Below are 20,858 nucleotides of genomic sequence, written 5' to 3'. Positions count from 1 at the left end.
GCTGGCTTCTATTTGAGTTGCGAAAATTATTCGATAGAAATGGTTGAGAATCCCAGCACTTTTAATGGGCAAATTGAGAACAGCTGTCAGATTAAATTTCTCCCCCATGTTTATCTCACTGCATTGCCAGTATTTATTCATGGACTCTTCCTGGAATTTTCACTCTCATCTGAATAAAGCATGACAGAATCATTTGATATACCTGGATGTATGCGGCTTCTTTACACATTTTAAAAAGTAATTTTTGAGTATAATACAAACAGTGCAATGCAGGTAAACCTCAAGACCATGGGTAGGCAAACTAAGGCCCAGGGGCCGGATCCGGCCCAATCGCCTTCTAAATCTGGCCCGTGAACGGTCCGGGAATCAGCGTGTTTTTACATGAGTAGAATGTGTCCTTTTATTTAAAATGCATCTCTGGGTTATTTGTGGGGCATAGGAATTGGTTCATTTCCCCCCCAAAAAATATAGTCCAGCCCCCACACAAGGTCTGAGGGACAGTGGACCAGCCCCCTGCTGAAAAAGTTTGCTGACCCCTGCTCAAGACAATTACATAAAGAAAACAAGGGGAGAGAGAGAGGAGAGAGAGGCCACAGGTCAGTTTCACAGTTGACAGATAACCTAAAGTAGAATTGGGGTAAAAGGAGAGGAGGGAGATCAGGAGAAGGATAACACAAGAGTTCAAGTTCAGTGAGTTTTTCAGTGGCTCATCTGAGAAGATGGTGGAAACTGTCCTCCTACAGAATCACTGATGAGGGAGACCAAGGGGAACCAAGCTGTAGCAAAAGCATCAGGTTTTACACAATTCATAGCAAGCCAGATGGCATGAGTCAGTTTCTCAGGTAAAGCTATGAAACAAACGGCTTATACTGTACATGCCCTCCAGGATAAAGTCTAAGGACATTTTCCAACTTCCTGCAATAGTCATCCAGGCTGCTACAAGGAGAAACATCAACAGATCCTTAGGGAGCAATTTAGGGCCAGTAAAAATTATAACAGAGCAAGTACAGGAGACTTAGGAACAGTTTGCTTATTATGTTATATATTATATTATTTATATTATATTATATTATGTTATGTTATGTTATGTTATGTTATGTTATGTTATGTTATGTTATGTTATTGTTATAGTATAAGCTGGAATTAAATATATTATCCCAGAATTGCTCAATGTAGAGAAAAGCTGCCACATATACAGTGCCTCAGTCCTCACATCTACTCTAACACTTAGGCGACTGTGCCATAATTTAAACAGTGTGACGTACCAACAATAAATTAGCTTAAGAGAAGCTTTTTTAATTCCTGCAGAAATTGTCTTAAAAGGGACATGAGTCCACATGGCTGACTAAGAGTCCTATGTTCTACGTATCTTTACTAGAGCTCCTAAACAGTTGTACAGTTTGTGATGTGTACATCTTATTAAGGTCTCCTGCTTTGAAGGTAACTTCCATATAATTTGCAAAAGCTCTCCCCGCATGTTTGTATTGTGCCAGTCTTTCTCAACGGACTTCTAAAACCCAACCAAATACTGGTACTTTGCATGATATTTAGCTTCCAGGGCTTTGCTGTTCTTCTGTTGTTAATTCATTCTTATCTATTTTAATATGAATTTTCACAGAAGTTGCATACATCTTCTTTCTGGCGCAGGTTTGACCTCTCACAAATTTTGTCAAATTGTTGAATAACTTCCTCTTTTCCCCATTTCCCCCCCCTCTTTTAAGTTTAGTAGAGTTGAACCGAATTTTTTGGCCTATTCTTTCTGCCACTTAGATTTTCTTTGAGGCTGATTTTTCATTCTGATGTGATCTTTTAAAGAGTTCTGAATATCACTGCCTGTAGCTCATCTATTGTGGTTGTCTGTGGGAATGTAACCTGCATTGTGTGATTCCTTATTAGTATTATTTGCATGACAGCACAAAACCTTGTGTCATTTGAATACTGATAAAGAATGCACAATTATCAGTCCAGAGATATATGCTGGATATTTCTCCCAGTTATCTACCAGAATGGTTTCACAGACCAGTTTAAAGTGTTGTAGTGTCTTCAGCATTATTACCTGTTTTGAAGGGTTATGTCATCAACTGTCACAATAAAAAGAAGGAAAAAAAAGAAAGATACTATGGATAAGATATTTAGGTGAAATGTTTGTTTTAAAATTAATGTATTATAGTTAATTTAATGTTCACAGATGGATTCCTCAGCTACAGAAATGACTCCATATGTGTTCTCATATGGAAAGGGTTACATGCAATAAACATTACCAAAATGTTCTTATCTGGCTGCCATATTGGAGACGGTGCATTTCCCAATATGATTCTACACCTGATACTTTTTGTAAAAAGGATAGCTGTACTTTTGCAGAAGTGGACTCTCTTTACACAACTTTGGCTAATTATTGCCTACAGAAATGTTTGGGGGCAGTGTTAATTTCTGTGTACTTTTATGCTTCCTATCTTAATTATGTTTACAGTATGTGGTAGATCTTAACTGTATTGTAACTGCATTTGTATGATACAGAAACCATACAAATGTTGTTGTAGTCTAAGCGACTGATGCTGCCCTTCTGCTCCCCCCTCCCCCAATTTCCTTACTTGAATGCAACTCAAGACATAAGGCAAGCCAACTCCTTCTAATTCAATTTTATACAGTTTCATGCCCTTGAATTGATTTTGCTCTGAGTTTATTCTCTGGAAGAAAACTCCTTTGCATAGGGCTGCATCTTCCTTCCATACTGAAATTCTGTGCTGTGGACATTACTTTGAATTTCTGACTTTTGACTGCTCTCAGCCTTACAGGTGCTGCCCTGTAAGGTAGCCAGTGTTGATTCCTTCCCCTATGTCTTGTCTACCAGTGTTTTGCCTTCACTACTGGTTGTTCTTTTGTGACAAGTGGGAACAAAAGGAGTATTCGCTCTGTAGTATCCTTGTGTCTGTACATGTGCAAATCTGCCGGTCAAGTTCACATCAACTCTTGTTTTGTTGCACACAAGAGTTTTCACAGTTCACACCATGCTGCTTCGCATCAGTTGCACACCCAATTTTTATCAGTGGTGGAATAGCTGCTGCAGGCCAATTTGCTGATGTGATCACAGTACTGGTGGCTGCATGGGGTGTAGAACTGTTGTTTTGATGGATCCTTCCATACCAACCATGATATTACTTTAACAGTTCCACTCACATCCTGCCTTGTCGGTTCAAGCAGTGATTTTGCATGGTAAAGAGGCAACCTAGGAGAAGAAAACAGATGAGGATGGAGGTGTTAGCCTATTGTTAAGTGTGTCCATTGTTATCATCCTTCCATCCCAAATTATAACAGAATCTCAAAGCCAGGTGAAAGCCTCCAGGCTCTTCTGTGAAACCGGTAAGATATCCTGAAGCTTTAGATAATGAAGCTTTAGATATCCTGAAGCTTTAGGCTTCCGGAGGCGGCGCGACCGGTAATGGCTGCCTTCTCCGAGTAAGGAGAAGGGAGCTCCGCTGTAAACGGGTCGTCCGCTACGGCGAAGCGGAGACCCATTCAGGAAAACCACAGGCGGCAGAAGCCTGTGGTCTCGGGACCCGGCGGGCGCCAGAAGCAGCCCCCAAAACGTTGAAGGGACCCCGTAAGGGGCTCCGGATCGCGGAGGGGGTAGCGGCGCTGTGGGTCGTTGCGCAAACAGCGAAGTGAAGCCGCATTGCTGTTGCCGGTCAGCGCTGTCCTTTCTTCCTGCAACTTTTCTGAACTTTGGAAACTACAACCCGTGAGTAAATTTGGACATTGAAAACTTTCTGAAACTTTTGTCAACTTTCTGAAACTTTTTGAGAACTTTATGAAACTTTTAAAACTTTTTTAAAAAAGTTGAAATCTGGCTGAAAACGGAGTGAGGATAAGCAGGAAGCCCATCTCCCGCTATACTGAACTTTAAGCAAAGAGCAGGAGGAGTGGAGACAAAAAGTTATGCGTTAACTAAATGCTGGCACCCTGTTAAAGCAGTTTTCTGAGTGAAAGACTTTGAGCTATTGACTTTTGCTGGTTATATTCGGGGTGCACTGATATCCTTCTTCTGTGGCACCAGTGGATTATAAAATAAATAAGAATCTCTGGTGCTGGAGCTGCCTGGATGAGCACCAGTTTGCAACTTTGGATACATTGAATTCAGATTTTGAAACATTCTGAGTTGGAACTGGATATTTTGAAACTGTTGCAGTCAAGGCACTGTAAGAAACACTGTTTTGCTTTAAGTTTTACTCTGCTAAAAATAATACATTGTGGAGGCGATAGACATGGATTTAAATTTATAAGTTTAACTTGGATTTGATCTTTTCCCTGAAGACGTATTAAGCTCCCTCTAGAGGATTTTGGACTTACAGCAGTGACTTTGTTTTACTTTCCCTTTCCCGGCCTCTGTTTGACTATTGCATCTGGGACTCTGCTTTCTCATGGGAACAACTTGGATTGACCTTGGATTACAGATAACTTTGGAATGAGTGGCGCAAGGAGAAGAGGAAGGACTAAACAAACAACTCTAACTTTATCTGCAGCCTCACAGCGTAGATCTTCTGTGCCGGCCTTGCCTTCCACTTTGCCTCCAGACATAGAGGCGGCCTCCCTAATACAGGCAGGGGAGGGTGAGACAGAGGAGCTGCACCTGGGAGATATGGCTTCAGGGACAAGTAGCTCTGTCTTGGAGAAAATTTTGGAGAAACTGGAGGCTCTGGACAAGAAGGCTGATTTGCATACAGCTAAAATTGAACAGAACACAGAAAGCTTGAATAAGCTGACTGGACAAGTTGCACAGAATGCCCAGTCTATTGGAGAATTAAAGGAGGCTGTAGGTGAAAATCGTAAACTGGCTGAAGATACTAGTCAAAGATTGGAAGAACTTGAGAAAGAAGTAAGACCACTCAGCAAACAAGTTGGAGAACATCAGATTTACTTTTTGATGACAGAACTGCGAAACAGGGAGACCAACTTGAGGATACGGTCAATACCAGAGGTGGAAGAAGATAATTTTATTGAATTTCTAACTAAGGAATTTGCCAAGTTTTGGAAGTTAGAGGAAAAAGACTTTAAAATTGTATCTGCTTTCAGGCTTGGCAGAGTCAGAAGGACAGAGAAGCCCAGAGATTGTTTGATAACACTGAGATCAAAGGAGGAAAGGGACAAGATTTTGGGCCTGCACTACGAAAAGTCACTAGACATTTTGGGCAAGAGAATTGAAATCTACAAGGACATTCCTAAGCAGTTGCTGGACCTTAGATCTAACTACACGGAATTGGCAAGACTGTTGAGAAGCAACGCAATTATCTTCAGGTGGGAGTTTCCACAAGGATTATCCTTTACCTACAGAGGGAGAAAGATCAAAATCAAAACAGTGGAAGATAGAGACAAGTTTTTGGGAGCACACGGAGAAGACCTCCACAAAGGACTTGGATTGCCAGCGCCAGAACTTCCAGGGGAGCCCGCCCCCTCGGATCCTCAAGGACCGGAGAACAAGGTACCACCCCAGAAAGAATAACCAGATCTATCCAGGATGTCTCTGCAGCTTTTGAGTTGGAACATAAATGGCTGTAACAGTCCCGAAAAAAGGTCTAAAATTTTTCATATTCTAAAAAAGGAACAATTGGACATTATATGCTTACAAGAAACACATGTGATTAGGCTCCATAGAAAGGTGTTAATAAATAAAAGGCTTGGTCAAGAATTTATATCATCGGATACAGTTAAAAAGAGAGGTGTAGTGATCTATGCAAAAGAGAGCCTTTCACCAAAATTTCTTTTTAAAGATGAAAGTGGAAGAATCCTCGCAATAGAAGTACAGTATCAAGGAGAAAAAATTTTGATATTAGGAATTTATGCTCCAAATGAAGGAAAATCGGATTTTTATAAGAAGTTGCACGAGATCATGCTGGATTATCTGGATTACAACAACGTCATCATGATGGGGGACATGAACGGGGTCGTATCAACAAATATGGACAAGTCACAGAACCAGAACATTACTAAAGAGGGAAGACTACCTAAGACCTTTTTTGAAATGACTGACAATATGGACTGGGTTGACATCTGGAGAGTTAGAAACCCCCTGGGAAGAGAAGGAACATTCTTTTCTGAAGCTCAACTGACTTGGACACGAATCGACCAAATATGGATAACTAGAAGTCTGGCACCTAAGGTGAGGAAGGTGGAAATCTGCCCCAAAACATGCTCCGACCATAACGCCTTGAGAATGGATATGACATTGATCCCAATCGGCTCCTTTAGATGGAAGATGAATGATGGCCTGTTTAGAGATCAAAGAATTGTAAAGAAGGCCCAAAAAACCTTAAAGGACTATTTTGAGATTAATTTGAACACTACGGTGGAAAAAAGAACTATCTGGGATGCAAGTAAAGCTGTGATGAGAGGGTTCTTGATTCAACAGAATTCCTTAAAGAAAAGACTGCAAAATGAAAAGAAAGATAAAATTCTGGAAAGTATCAAAGAGTTGGAGAAGAAGTTAAGATCTAACCCGAAGTCCCAACCGATTCTGAGAGAAATTAAACTTTATCAGGCGCAATATTCCAAGCTGATAAATCAGGAAATAGAATGGAAGATTAAAACAATGAAACAAAAAACTTTTGAATCGGCAAATAAATGTGGGAAACTGCTAGCTTGGCAGTTGAAAAGGAGACAAAGATTAAATACAGTAACAAACTTAGAGGTTGAAGGAAGGAACATTCAGAACCCGGGAGAGATTAGAAAGTGCTTCCAGAGGTATTTTAAAAAGTTATATACTCAAGGGCCACAAGATGAAATAGAGATTACACAATTTTTGGAGAGAAATGGATTAGCAAAGCTGTCAGAAGAAAATAGAACAATTTTAAATGGCAAAATAACACGACAAGAGATTGAACAGGCCATCCTGAGTCTGAAACAGGGCAAATCACCAGGGCCAGATGGACTGACCTCTAACTATTACAAGACATTGAAGGATTATTTGATACAACCTTTGTTGGAGGTCAGTAATGAAATAATGGAGGGGAAGAAGGCGCCTGAATCGTGGAAAGAAGCATTTATCACATTGATTCCAAAGTCAGAAACTGAAAAGACACAACTCAAGAATTACCGTCCCATCTCCCTTTTAAATGTGGATTACAAAATATTTGCAGATGTTTTGGCACGAAGATTTAAGAAAGTTTTAAGTGAGATAATCCATAAAGACCAGGCAGGCTTTCTCCCGGGCAGACATATGTTTACTAACACAAGGAACATCATAGACATATTGGAACTTTTACAAACAAACATAAACACTAAAGCAGTTTTAATTTTTATAGACGCGGAGAAAGCCTTTGACAACATTTCTTGGAAATTTATGAAGGGGAATTTAAAAGAAATGGGAGTGGGACGGGGGTTTGAGAACGGGATTGAGGCAATATATTCAGAACAAAAGGCTAAACTGATAGTTAACAATGTGGTTACAGAAGAGTTTAAAATCGAAAAAGGTACACGACAAGGCTGCCCGATTTCCCCATTACTGTTTATTTCGGTTCTGGAAGTGCTCCTGAATATGATTAGGGGGGACCGGTTGGTGGAAGGGATTCAGGTCGGAGCGAAACAATATAAACTTAAAGCTTTTGCAGATGACCTAGTTCTGACATTACAGGAGCCGGAGTCTAGTTTGAAAAGAGTACTACAACTGATTCAAAACTTTGGTCGAGTGGCAGGATTTAAGTTAAATAAGCAAAAAACTAAAGTTTTGGGGAAAAACGTGACAGATATTGAGTTGGAACAGCTTCAGAAAGAGACAGAACTAAATGTGGTTAAAAAAGTTAAATACCTAGGGGTAAATATAACAGCAAAAAATCTGAGTTTATTTAAAGATAATTATGAAAAATGTTGGTCAGAGATTAAGAGAGACTTGGATAGTTGGTCAAGACTAAAACTTTCTTTGTTAGGCCGAATAGCTGCCATCAAGATGAATGTATTGCCAAAAATGTTATTTTTGTTTCAGACACTGCAGATTGTAGACAAGACAGAGTGCTTCCGGAAGTGGCAGAAAGATATTTCTAAATTTGTCTGGCAGGGCAAAAAGCCCAGAATCAAATTTAAAATATTAACAGATGCGAAAGAAAGAGGGGGCTTTGCCCTGCCAGATTTAAAGTTGTATTATGAAGCTGCAGCTTTCTGCTGGTTAAAAGATTGGTTACTTCTTGAAGATACGGATGTCTTGGATTTGGAAGGTTTTAATAATGCGTTTGGATGGCATGCATATTTATGGTATGATAAAGCTAAGATAAATAAGGCCTTCAAGAACCATATTGTCAGAAAATCAGTCTTTAATGTCTGGACAAAATATAAAGACTTACTGGAGAATAAAACTCCGAGGTGGCTGTCACCCCTGGAGGCTAAGGCTCGGAAAAGAGCCAATATGGAGGCCAACTGGCCAAAATATTGGGAGATAATAGAAAAGGATGGTGACAACTGGAAATTGCAGAGTTTAGAAAAGATGAGAGACAAAGTGCGAGACTGGTTACACTATGCTCAGATTAAAGAAGTGTTTAAAAATGACAAAAAGCTAGGATTCCAAGTGGAAAAGTCAAAGTTAGAAACTGAACTGTTAGAACCTAAGACTAAGGTACTTTCAAGAATGTATAACTTGCTGCTGAAATGGAACACACATGACGAAATGGTAAAATCAACAATGATAAAATGGGCGCAGGATATTGGGTATAATATTATGTTTGAAGATTGGGAAAGGTTGTGGACCTCTGGGCTGAACTTCACTGCATGTAATGCGTTGAAGGAAAATGTGATGAAAATGATGTATAGATGGTACATGACCCCTGTTAAACTGGCTAAAATATACCATTCGTCTGATAGCAAATGTTGGAAATGTAAGGAAAATGAAGGAACATTTTTTCACCTCTGGTGGACCTGCCCTAGAGTGAAGGCCTTTTGGGAGAAGATATATAATGAATTAAAAAAGGTGTTTAAATACACCTTCACTAAGAAATCAGAGGCCTTTCTCCTGGGCATTGTCGGCCAGAGTGTGTTAAAAGAGGACAGAACATTCTTTTTGTACGCAACAACAGCAGCAAGAATATTAATTGCCAAGAATTGGAAAACTCAGGAGCTACCCACTGTGGAAGAATGGCAGATGCAACTGATGGACTATATGCAATTAGCCGAGATGACCGGCAGAATTCGAGACCAGGGAGAAGAAAGGATGGAAGAAGACTGGAGGAAATTTAAGATTTATTTACAAAAATATTGTAATTTGGCTGAGTGCTGAATTGGATGCCAGTGCAGACAATTGTCTACCATTAAATTAGATTTAAGGTTGAATTATATGTCAAACCAAATTAAGATTATTAATTAAGATGAATTAAATGATAATTTGTTTGAAACTAATTTAATAATGATGTAAGTGTATGCGGGAGGTGCGGGGGAGTCCCATGTAACAATTGAGAGATGTTAAATGGACAATGATAAGTGCTTATCTAATATATGCTTTATTTGAAAACTTTAATAAATATATTATAAAAAAAAAATAAAAAAAAAAAAATAGATATCCTGAAGCTTTAGATAATGTAAAAAGGATCTCTGGTATATACTATGGCTATCTACCCCATGTCATTGGTGTTCCATGAAATTTGGTAAATGTCGAAACACACTCAGAGGAGGTGTGTTCTAAGTTGTATTTCAGGAAGACATCTTGAGGCTTTGAACCAGTAAGAGTTTGCTTGACTTTTTAAGAGCATCTGTTGGTATCCTGCAGTTTCCAAGAGTGACTGCTGCTTTGTATTTTAACTCTTTCCTCAGGGGATCATTGAAAACGTTTGTTCACACAGTACACCTTTTACAGAAGCAAACAGAGTTGGGATCCCTGCCTGTAGCTGATGTGTTACACAGGTAGGAAGAAGGCTTCTGGGGGGCGATCACATTGCTATAGATCAAAGACTAATCTTAAAAACATACTCATGCATCAATGTTGGGATATTTTTTTAAACTTAGAGTAATTAGAAAAGTCCATTCCCCACCCTTACCCAGAGCTATTTACAAACCGGAACTACACTAATAGTCCTTGCTGTTCATACACAGGCCGTCCACCATTTAAGTACCATATTTTTCCATGTATAAGACTAGGTTTTTTCCTAAAAAATAATGTCAAAAATTAGGGGGCATCTTATACATGGGGCCACCTCCCTCATTTTCTTAAATCTGACTCCCCCCAAAATACGGGGTGCCTTATACATGGGGGCATCTTATAGATGGAAAAATACAGTATATTTTAATGTGCACTGTATGTCTGTCTTTAGCTAATTATTTCCATTTCATAGAAGCATTTCCCCCATTTCTAAACTTTACTTTGTATTCATTCTCTAAAGGTTGTTGCTTTTGGAAGGGGGGCCTGGATCACCCTCTTGTTTGCTTGGGGGCAAACACATGGTGTCCTGGGGGTTTGAAGATATGTTGCCAGCACCTGATGCCAACCCGGGCTCAGGCTCAGAAAATAAAGGTGAGGTTTGTGAATTTAAAGAACAAGAACATTTCTGCATTTGGATTGCCTTGCCTTTTAAATAATCACAGTCTGAAGTTGTAAGGGTAGATAGAAATCTTGTCCAGGTGACAGCTGGTGCTCTGCAGACAGTCATAAGGTATTTATTTATTTATTTGATTGATTGATTGATTGCATTTGCACCCTGTTGTTCAGCCAAAAAGGCTCCCAGTGTAGCTTACCTGGAAAGCCTTTGTGCACCAGGGGAGTCCACTGCAGCAGACACACATGTTAAAATGTTGTTTGTACAAAGGCGGGATTTTACCAAGTAGACTGCTAGATATGGTATAGTGGTTTCCCAGTCTGTAATATGAAAAATCATCTAACAAGTAGGAGACAAATATTGTAGCTCTCCTATTCAGGGTTCCAGCTAACCAGCCATGCCCTCTTCAAGGGTACACCACTCCATTTCCCTTCCCACCCCTTTCTTTTCTGCATGTTTCCCCTCAGACAGTCAACCAGCTTTCTGTGGCCACTGAGTGTGTCCAGTCCTTAGAGAGCTGTTTTGAGAGAGGGGTCCCCTCAGGTCGGGTGTGGGTTTTGTTTTGTTTTTTGCTCCTTCTACTAATACCTTCTATCATGTGTGGATGATGCCATCTTGGCTGCCCAAGGATGAACTGTCTGAGGATGAGCTCACAGTTAGTAGGATGATGAGTGTGTGTGACAACAGGACCTTTGAATATTGGCCCTTGCAGTGTAATTTTCAAAACCGTTTGATGTATGAACGAAGTGTGTGTATGTGGTTTTTTTATCCTCTTTCATGGTCTAGGGCAGCTTTACGTATTGGTACTGAAACTGATACTCAGTCCAGAAGTTGTAAGTAATCTAAGTGAAGTACAACACATCAAGGAGTCTTCTTCTAGCCAATAGTGTCTGTGTTGTCCCAATAGTTTGAATGGGAAGCTGCATCTCCCCCCACCACCCTCAAAATATTATGACTTTGGAAAAGGTGGTCTTCTAAAGGTTTGTTTCCAGTGTTCGAAACTCCTATTGTTCTAGGCACATTTTGCGACAGGGAATTTCATTTGCGCAAGCAGTTTCTGAGCTCTGGGTGCAGTGGTGCGCCTAAGATTTCAGATTAAAACTGTGGAGTGGAAGGAAAGGAGGACCTTTTTCTGCCTCCCCACTTCCATCTACTCCCTGAAGATTGGAGAAGAGATGAGCGGGGCGCAGGGGAAGGACTAGACCATGTGAAAAATGAACATAATATTTTAGCTGCAGTTCATTCATTTTCAGCATTGCGTTCTTGTTATAAAAAAAGCATGCCTAGACATTTCATTGTTGTGCCCATAACCTAGGTTTAAGGTGCCATTTAGCTCCCAGCTTTCATATCTCAGTTTCTTTTTTGGATTTGTTATTTTATTGGGTTTTATAAACAAAAATAATGTTATACAAACAAGTATACCAAGTTTTCTCATGTTTTTCTAACACTGTTTCCTCATACAGATGCAGACTTAGGACGCTGCCTTGCAGCAGATGGGCTTTATCTTTATACAACAAACTCAGTTGGCAGAGGAATAAGCAAATTAGGATCTGGATTGCATGGTACTTTACGGTAAGCTATGGCATCATTAAATGCTCAGTTTGTTTATATTGTCAATTACTGTATTTGTCATCCCGAACACAGGACAGCAAGTGGTGTTGAGAGTCATGTCTGCAGCAGTCTTCTGTTGGGGGCTGCCCAGAGTGGCTGGGGAAACCCAGCCAGATGGGTGGGGTATAAATAAATAAATTATTATTAGGATTCTGAACTGTAATAAATAAAGGTGCATCATAATTGAAGTGTAACTTCCCTTGTTTTCCCTTCAGAGGCTTTGTGTACTGCCGTAATGAAGACTTGGAACCAGGCTGGGTTGCTTTTGGCAATGGCAAGCTTCTTCACAGACCCGTCTCTTTTGATAACAAACCTCACTCCCTTTTCCAGGTTATTGACCAGAATACCCTGCAGGTAAAGTAAAAATTGGAGCAGCATCTTTAATTTCATATCCATGGCATAGTGTTTTTTTTGAAAATGTTTATCAGAGATTTTATAGTCCGTTCAGCCACTTTTCTCTGTAGCCACACTTTGCAAACAAACTCTCCTTGATAACACAGTGTTCCAGGTTCACATCAAGACTCTGGAGACCTGCTGCTATTTCCCATTACCCTAGAGCAGAGCTTTCCAAACCGTGTGTCATGACACATTAGTGTGTCGGCTGCATTGTGTAGATGTGTCGTGCAAACGCTGGAAAGGGGTTAGTTTAACCTTCGGTTTGCTAGTAAAACTGAATTACTGTGTCGAGAAATGATGCATGAGTAAAGTGTGTCACCAACATGGAGAGTTTGAAAAGCTCTGCCCTAGAGGGTGGCTTTGATAACTTGCAAGGCTGCCATTGGGGTGGGAGTGTACATGTGTTGTTGTTGTTGTTGTTTAGTCGTTTAGTCGTGTCCGACTCTTTGTGACCCCCTGGACCAGAGCACGCCAGGCACTCCTGTCTTCCACTGCCTCCCGCAGTTTGGTCAAACTCATGCTGGTAGCTTCGAGAACACTGTCCAACCATCTCGTCCTCTGTCATCCCCTTCTTCTTGTGCCCTCCATCTTTCCCAACATCAGGGTCTTTTCCAGGGAGTCTTCTCTTCTCATGAGGTGGCCAGAGTATTGGAGCCTCAGCTTCACGATCTGTCCTTCCAGTGAGCACTCAGGGCTGATTTCCTTAAGAATGGATAGGTTTGATCTTCTTGCAGTCCATGGGACTCTCAAGAGTCTCCTCCAGCACCATAATTCAAAAGCATCAATTCTTCGGCAATCAGCTGATCATGTATTCCACTGATAAATAAAGAAGATGCAGGACGTGCCTACTTCCAGAAACCATTTTCCCCTTGTTATTTCACCTTTCTGGCAGTGTCCTCTGGAGACTGTTTGAGTTTCCTAAAAGAGAAAAAAGAAAAGGGCCAGTGTATGTGTTATCTTTTCCTGTAGAACTTCTTAATCTAGCGATTTAAAAGCTTTATTGACTTTTGCCTTGAAGTGAAGAAATATTACTTGGATCCTGATAATTTCCCCCCACCATGTGTATTTCAGAGATTACGGTAGCAGTTTCTCTTTGAAGGGTAGAAATCCAATATCAAGAACATCTGTGGCTCAGCAAAATATTGCATGCTAGCTGTATCAGTGACTCATGGTCCTGATCCTAAGTCTTGATGTATCAGCAAACAAGTCACTAGCATGCGGTATATAAACTGCTTTGCCTGCATAATGCCTCCAGACGAGATGTTATGTCAGAGGTGCAGAGGAGAAATTAAGCTGGTTTTCCAGGCTGGTGTTCCTGTACCAGAGTTGGGACGTGGGTAGCGTTGTGATGTAAACCACTGCGCTTCTTGGGCTTGCCAATCGGAAGGTCAGCGGTTCGAATCCGCACGACGGTGATGAGCTCCCATTGCTCTGTCCCAACTCCTGGCAACCTAGCAGTTCGAAAGCACGCCAGTGCAAGTAAATAAATAGGTACTGCTGCAGTGGGAAGGTAAACAGCGTTTCCGTGCGCTCTGGCACTCGTCACAATGTTCCATAGCGCCAGAAGCGGTTTAGTCATGCTGGCCACATGAGCAGAAAAGCTGTCTGTGGACAAACGCCAGCTCCCTTGGCCTGAAAAGCAAGATGAGCACAGCACCCCATAGTCGCCTTTGACTGAACTTAACCATCCAGGGGTCCTTTACCTTTACCTTTTTTTACCTCAGTCTAGGATGAGGGGATAAATAATTGCTGGAGGTTGGGCGTCCTCTGTTGTTGCTGCTTTTTCTGTCATGTTAGTTCTGTGTTTAGATTCTGTATTTAGAACTTGTAGCCACACATCTCTCTGGCTGTCATCTGCAAGTCTAATTTGAAAACATATAAAGCATTTAAAATCATATTAGTTATGTTCACAGTCAGTCTATTTATATACAGTGGTACCTTGGGTTACATATGCTTCAGGTTACATACGCTTCAGGTTACACACTCCACTAACCTAGAAATAGTGTTTCAGGTTAAGAACTTTGCTTCAGGATAAGAACAGAAATCGGGCTCTGGCAGCGCGGCAGCAGCGGGAGGCCCCATTAGCTAAAGTGGTGCTTCAGGTTAAGAACAGTTTCAGGTTAAGTACGGACCTCCGGAACGAGTTAAGTACTTAACCTGAGGTACCACTGCACCTCATTTTGCACAAATGCATGAATGAAAAACCAATCTGATCATTTCCCAAATACTGATATTTACACTCCAGCTACCAAACATTACATCTTCACTTGATGGAAATAATTTTCTCCACTTTGTCCAGTAAAAATCAATCCAACTTTAAACTATCAGTCATGGGCTCTTCATTTTTGTTTGCTCCTTTTTTTGTGAGGGTGGGGCTGGGCCAGTGAAGCAGAAATGAAGCAGTTGGGTCTTTGGCCTGATGCAGCAGGGCTCTTCTTATGTTCTGGTTGATTAAATAGGATTGTACTATTGTACTTGCAAACTGTAGATGCCTCATATATGTTAAAGATGCTCCTTTTCCAGTTAAAATGGAAATCATGCAAAATGTATATATTGTGATGTGAGACTTGGTTGTAAAAATGAAGCAATAGTGTAAATAATCTATTTAGTTGTAAAACAACATGATTTAACTGTCAGATTTGCACCATTTTCTTAGTAAACATAGGAAGTATCAAAGGGAGACTGATGTAAAAAAAATATTTTTCTTGCTTATTTAAATAATCAAGTCTTTCCCAGTTGTTCCTGGAGATGCTGGGAGCTGAACCTGGGATTTTCTGTTTGCAAAGTAGGTGCTTCACACATCGGCCCTCCCAAGTTCAAGGAAGTCAAGTAAAATTGAACATTGTGAGGATGTGGGAATTGATGGGAGTGCTTATTTGGTTATTGAGTGAATTTTTTTAAAAAAAACACCAAAAACCCACAACAGCAACATTTCAGTGTGCTTGATTGGCAAATGTAAGTTTGCAAAATGTGAGTGATTTGTTTTGTAACAATTTTAGCAAGGTATCTGGATAAAGCAAGTTTGGTTTCCAGTACTTTCCATTATAGTAATACCACCGCAAACGTCCGCCTTGTCTAGTGTCCATTCCGGTGAACGTCCGTGGCAAACCTGGAAGTACCGGAACAGGTTACTTCCAGGTTTGCCGCTTGCACATGTGCAGAAGCGCAAAATCGCACTTCGTGCATGCGCAGAAACGCAAACCACTCTGCGCACAGACATGGTGCTTTGCCCTGCGTCCTTTTTGGCTAGCGGCTGGGGCTCTGGAACTGATCCCGGCCGCAAAACAAGGTACGACTGTATAGGCAGGTATGTTCAACAGTCCTACAAAGCATAAAAATTGGCAGTAATTATAAAATTAATGCGCCTTTGGTCAGGGCGCAGCCTGACTCCCTCCTCTGGCAACCTGCACAGAATTTTGCTTCATGGTTGCCATCAACTTGATCTTAATTAATTTTTATAATGAAATATTTTTAGAATGTTTGATTATTTGATTGTTTGATTATTTGATTGTTTGATTATTTGATTGTTGTTAGCCGCCCTGAGCCCGGCTTCGGCTGGGGAGGGCGGGATATAAATAAAATTTATTATTATTATTATTATTAAATGAGACAAGTGAGCTAGTCTTTTGCAGAATTGCTCAGTGGTAATAGCTTGGCATATTATCTGGGCTCAAGTCCATGTTTAGATCTCTCTGGATTAATCACAAGATGGTAACCATGAGATTGTATAGTTGATGGCTCATGGTTTGTCCATGAGAGCTAAACCATGAGCCAAAGTTTGGATGACGTGTTAAGCCAACCTATGGCTTGGTTTAGGACAGCACTGCAGCAAATTGACCAGGAAGGAGTAAAGCACCTTAGCATTACACATAAACTAGGCCAGTTTATCATGTCAGTGTTCATGAGAGTTAGTACAACCTAATTTTTATCCCTTCTCCTCCCGTCCTCTCTCTCACCTTCCTGTTCCCTTTGCTTTTATGCGATGCTACAGGTATGTCAGCTTCTCCCAATGCCAGCAGATCACTTTCCAGTTGGCAGCACTATGACCACTGTGCATCTTTCTTCCGATGGCACCTACTTCTATTGGATTTGGTCTCCTGCAAGCTTGAATGAAAAAACACCAAAGGGACACTCTGTCTTCATGGATGTTTTTGAGCTCACAGTGAGTGCTGTTTTTTGGGGGGTGGGGGGATAGGAATTGGGCTTTTCTCTGTAACTTAAGTTAGTGCATGAGCTTCCTTTCCCCCTACTCCTTCCTGGTCCCTTTTCCATTTGTGTCGTCTTAGATTGTGAGGATAAGGGACCATATTGTAAGCTGCTTTTTTGGCCAAGGAGCAGGATGCAAATGCCTTTAATGCTTAAAGCTAGTTACTGCTTGTTGTTTACAGAGTACTTTCAATTTGCAAAATATTTTCCCTTCTACGCCTTGTAGCTGTGACTACTCCATCTCTGTCTTCCACTTCTCCATTTGCATTTACTTGCTGCTGAATGTGTGTCCTGTGTACCATTTGATATTTTATTTCTCATGTGTTCATCCCTTTGTTTCATAATTATAAAATGCCCAAAGCCAATATCTTTCTCATTGCATTGTGATCAACCCTGATGCTGCTCAGGATGGGCGGTCTGCGTCTCATAATTAAGGTTCATCCCTCCCCCATTTGAGCCTGTGCTCAGGGGCTAGAGTTTGGGGTGCATTTCCCCCCCCCCCCAGACAGGTAATGCTCTGTGTTGTCTTGGCTCATTGGACTAGGTGGAAAATGGCGCCTGTGTGGCCAATCCCCTCCAAGAGCGGATAATACTCATGAGGAAAGAGGGGGATTCAGCAAAAAGCATCAATGAGATGCTTCTGAGCAGGCTTTCAAGGTACAGAGCCTCTCCCTCAGCAACCTTGGCTGCCCTGACTGGCTCCACCATCTCCAATACGCTGAAAGAGGACCAAGCAGGTGAGGAGGGGGTTTGTTTTAATGATTTTGCACCTTGATTTGCTTTGATAAGCAGAGTCCAGTATTAAGGATAATTTTGCTTCTCATGCCCTATGTGTCAGAGCACACCAGGAGCATCTCCTGCACAGTCTCTGCTGGAAGTGTGGGGTCCTCTTGTTTCAGATGAAGGCATTATCTTGGTAGATGGTGTCTCTTCTCAATATCCTACATTGTAACACAAGTAGGCTTCTCTTTGGGGTTTGAATCTCGCTTGTCCATCCATCCAGCTTTCATCCCAGAATTTAGCTCCCCCCCCCCCTTTTCTGCCTTTTTCATGGGCAACAGCATTTTTTTTTTTTGCTTCTCATGATGTTCATCTGATCTTTTCAGCTGCTAACACTAGTTGTGGTCTGCCTCTAAAAATGCTACGAAAGACTCCAATATACACATGTGGGACTTATTTGGTGATGTTAGTCCCACCCCCGGGTGGCTCTGGCAGCTCTGCCACACGGTCGCTCTTTGGTGGAACAAGTGGCTTGTCATCCTTGAAAAGTAAGTCCTCTCCAGCCTGCCTTCTTGCTCCCTCTGAGTTGGTTTGATTTTTTTAAAAACCCAGCAAACTGATTTGCCATGCATCTTGCGCTGCCTTTCCGCTTGGTCCCTAGATAATTCTCTTAATGTATCCAGTGCCATTATATTTATTTATTGTAAATCATTATTTTGCTCCATCTGTCCACCTTAAATAAGGCGCTTCTTCCAAGTTTATTTCTCAGTCGTTGATTTGAGCTAGCTGGGTATAGCCCTGAAACCTATTTCCAGCATAGGGCTTAGTGTTCAAATTTGATGAAAATATCTGCCCAGTTGACATATAAAATTGGGGATAAGGGTATGCTTTGATGCAGCTTTGATGCAGCAGAGTTCCTTTTCTTGCAGTTGCTTTTCTTTTAGCCCCACTCTGATACTGAAAGATTGTCGGGGAGCTGTAATTGCTTGGGGCAGTGAGCACAGCAGAGGGAAAGAGTTTAATTCCTCTCATCTCCTTTTCATGTAAGACTAGACACTCCTCCACCCTTGCTTTGCATGTGAATGTGACAGTCACATGGCTAAAATACACATGACTGCCCTGCCCCTGTTGAGAGCATAGAATCATAGAATGGTAGCGTTAGAAGGGACCACAAGGGCCATCTAGTCCAACCCCCTGCAATGGTGGTGCTACTGTTCCTGGACAGCATGCTTATATAGTACCCACATTTTTCAGCCCAAGAAGCACCTTCCAGAAGCTGCATATCAGTAGTGGGTGTAGTCAGAGGCAAAGGTGGGTAGTACGGTGGATGTGACTCTTACTGTTGTATAGTAGGCTACATTCCAGCAATACAAAAACCCAGGGGTTTCTATGCATACACTCCTCTCTGTTCAGGCAAACAAGAGGGATTATCACAGCTCAAGGAGACATTGCAGCCAGGCAAAGGCATTCAAGGAGGTTGCAGAGCTAGTCTGGGCAGAGGGCTTGGCCTGGGGAGAGTCCCAAGGGTGGATAGAGAGCCCACAAGGGCTTCTTTTGGCCCGTAGGTCTGAGGTTCCATACCCCTGACCTGCAACATATGGAGGGAGGCTTGGGGTTGCCAGCGACCTGTGGGGCTTCAGCTGAAGTTTGGGAAAAGCAGGTAGAGTTTCCAGGGCAAAAGGCTTCCAGTTAAGTACAAGCCTCGGTATCTCGATTCTCTCACTGTAGAAATTAAATAACTGTCTGTGTTTAACAATTAAGCTCCTGTGCATAACGCACAGTTCAAATAAATATGTGAGCTTTCAAGGGATTGATTGTAGGCTCTCTGTTTAAAGTTCTGGCTTCGAGTCTGGTGTACAGTATCTCAGATGGACAGTTTACAAGTCGAGCGGATCTCATTGATGCTGCTGGGAGCTCACTTGGACGCGGTGCTCTTGTTCCTGGTCTTGGTAAGGAATTAATATGCAGTTTTAGATGCAACTTGGTAATGGCAATAATGGCGTTTGATGCCCTTGATTACAGGTTTCTCTGAGCAGAATCTGGCTTGCTTTAAACAGCTAATCTGTTCAGGCACACCTCTTATTTTTCTTTTTTAAAGTAACAGAAATAACCTGCCAAAGTAAGAGAAGGCTAATAAAGTTTATAATAAGAGGCAATTAACAATATATATGTATATGAGAACTGCTTGAAACTGTATATTTGCTCTAAACCTTGGCTGACTTAAGGTGCCATTGGCAATGTAATGGTGGTGGGTTTTTTAAGTTAGCATTTGTGGATCATTGCAGAGGGGAGTTTAGACAGTTGTTTTTTGCTTTATTTTGTACCATTGATAGCAATATCTATAAATCTATTTGCAAAGTAAACACCAGCCTTGGAGTGGTGAACACTGGAGTGCTTGCTATGGTTGAATGAAGGCAAGAGAGGCAGTCCATTAAAGCAAGCAAATCTATAGGGGGGGAGAGTGCTTTTATCAGTTTCCCCCCAAAATCAGGTAAGCTAGAAAATGTGTAAAAATCTGAGTTGCAAATAAGCTGCTATGTTGGAAACATCTCTTATTAGATGTAAGATTCATTGCAAGAAGACTTCCGTAGCTGTTGGCTTAGCTGCTGAGCTGTTATGGAATGCTTAGGAACAGTCTTTACTTCTGAGGAATAAAAACAAAGAAAAGTCCTTTAGGACCAAATGAAGCTGTTGGTGAGAAGGGGTGCAGAGGAGGGAGGAGGTGCATGCGTATGTTAAGAGACAGGAATTGTTACCAACCATAAAGGCATCTGTCTGGACCTGTTTTGCATTATAAGCCACTTTTGATAAAAAGAGGTATTGATTGTTTTTGTTCAGGAGCGTGCTATGATGCTATGAATAACATGATCTGGACATGCTCGAACGACTATATTGATCAATGGTGCAATCCAGGGAACCAAGCCTTCCATTACGTTTGCCAGAGGCTAGGAGTCAGCCATATAATTGTGGAACCAAAAGGTGAGGGGGAAATCAGCAGTCAGCACTCTGTACAAAGTCATTGTTAGTGAAATATGAGATGGACAGCCTGGATCAGTGGGCATTGCCTTTGAGCCATGCTGCACCTGACTGAGAAACCAGCAGGGCAGAACAGCTCTTTCATACAAGGTTGGTGAGGGTATATATAGAACAGAACTTCCTTTGATCAGAGCCAAAATAATAATCAGGGTGTCTGAAGTTCTCCTGCTTTTGAAGTTACAAACTACAAGATGCTGGGATCTTTCCTTTGAATTTCTGTGGAATTCCGCTGAAGGAAGGCAATTGACTATTACAGCTGCAGGAGAAAGCCACAAAACGGTGCTTCTCTGAATGCAAACATTAGCAGTGAAATAATCAGGTATTGATACCACATCGTCAGCTATATAGCACAAATTGTAGTATGGGGCAAACTTCAACATATTTACC

At 41.4% G+C, this 20,858-nt stretch overlaps 1 protein-coding gene across 6 annotated transcripts in view; it reads left to right on the top strand.

Moving 5' to 3' along the window:
* Positions 1-20,858, top strand: part of HECTD4 (HECT domain E3 ubiquitin protein ligase 4) — a 121,655-nt gene that overhangs the window by 20,446 nt on the left and 80,351 nt on the right. For all 6 annotated transcript variants that reach the window (XM_083629147.1, XM_083629144.1, XM_083629146.1 and 3 more), the window contains exons 3-11: positions 9,784-9,873; positions 10,350-10,480; positions 11,966-12,074; positions 12,329-12,467; positions 16,501-16,671; positions 17,260-17,452; positions 17,822-17,983; positions 19,271-19,384; positions 20,274-20,414. In XM_083629147.1, coding sequence (XP_083485273.1) covers positions 9,784-9,873; positions 10,350-10,480; positions 11,966-12,074; positions 12,329-12,467; positions 16,501-16,671; positions 17,260-17,452; positions 17,822-17,983; positions 19,271-19,384; positions 20,274-20,414 — 1,250 coding nt within the window. The remainder of the gene's footprint in view (positions 1-9,783; positions 9,874-10,349; positions 10,481-11,965; positions 12,075-12,328; positions 12,468-16,500; positions 16,672-17,259; positions 17,453-17,821; positions 17,984-19,270; positions 19,385-20,273; positions 20,415-20,858) is intronic.

The sequence above is a fragment of the Podarcis filfolensis genome, assembly GCF_964270895.1.
Source record: "Podarcis filfolensis genome assembly, chromosome: 8".
NCBI lineage: Eukaryota > Metazoa > Chordata > Lepidosauria > Squamata > Lacertidae > Podarcis > Podarcis filfolensis.
The sequence above is the reverse complement of the archived record's forward strand: the minus strand, read 5'-3'. Positions and strand labels throughout refer to the sequence as shown.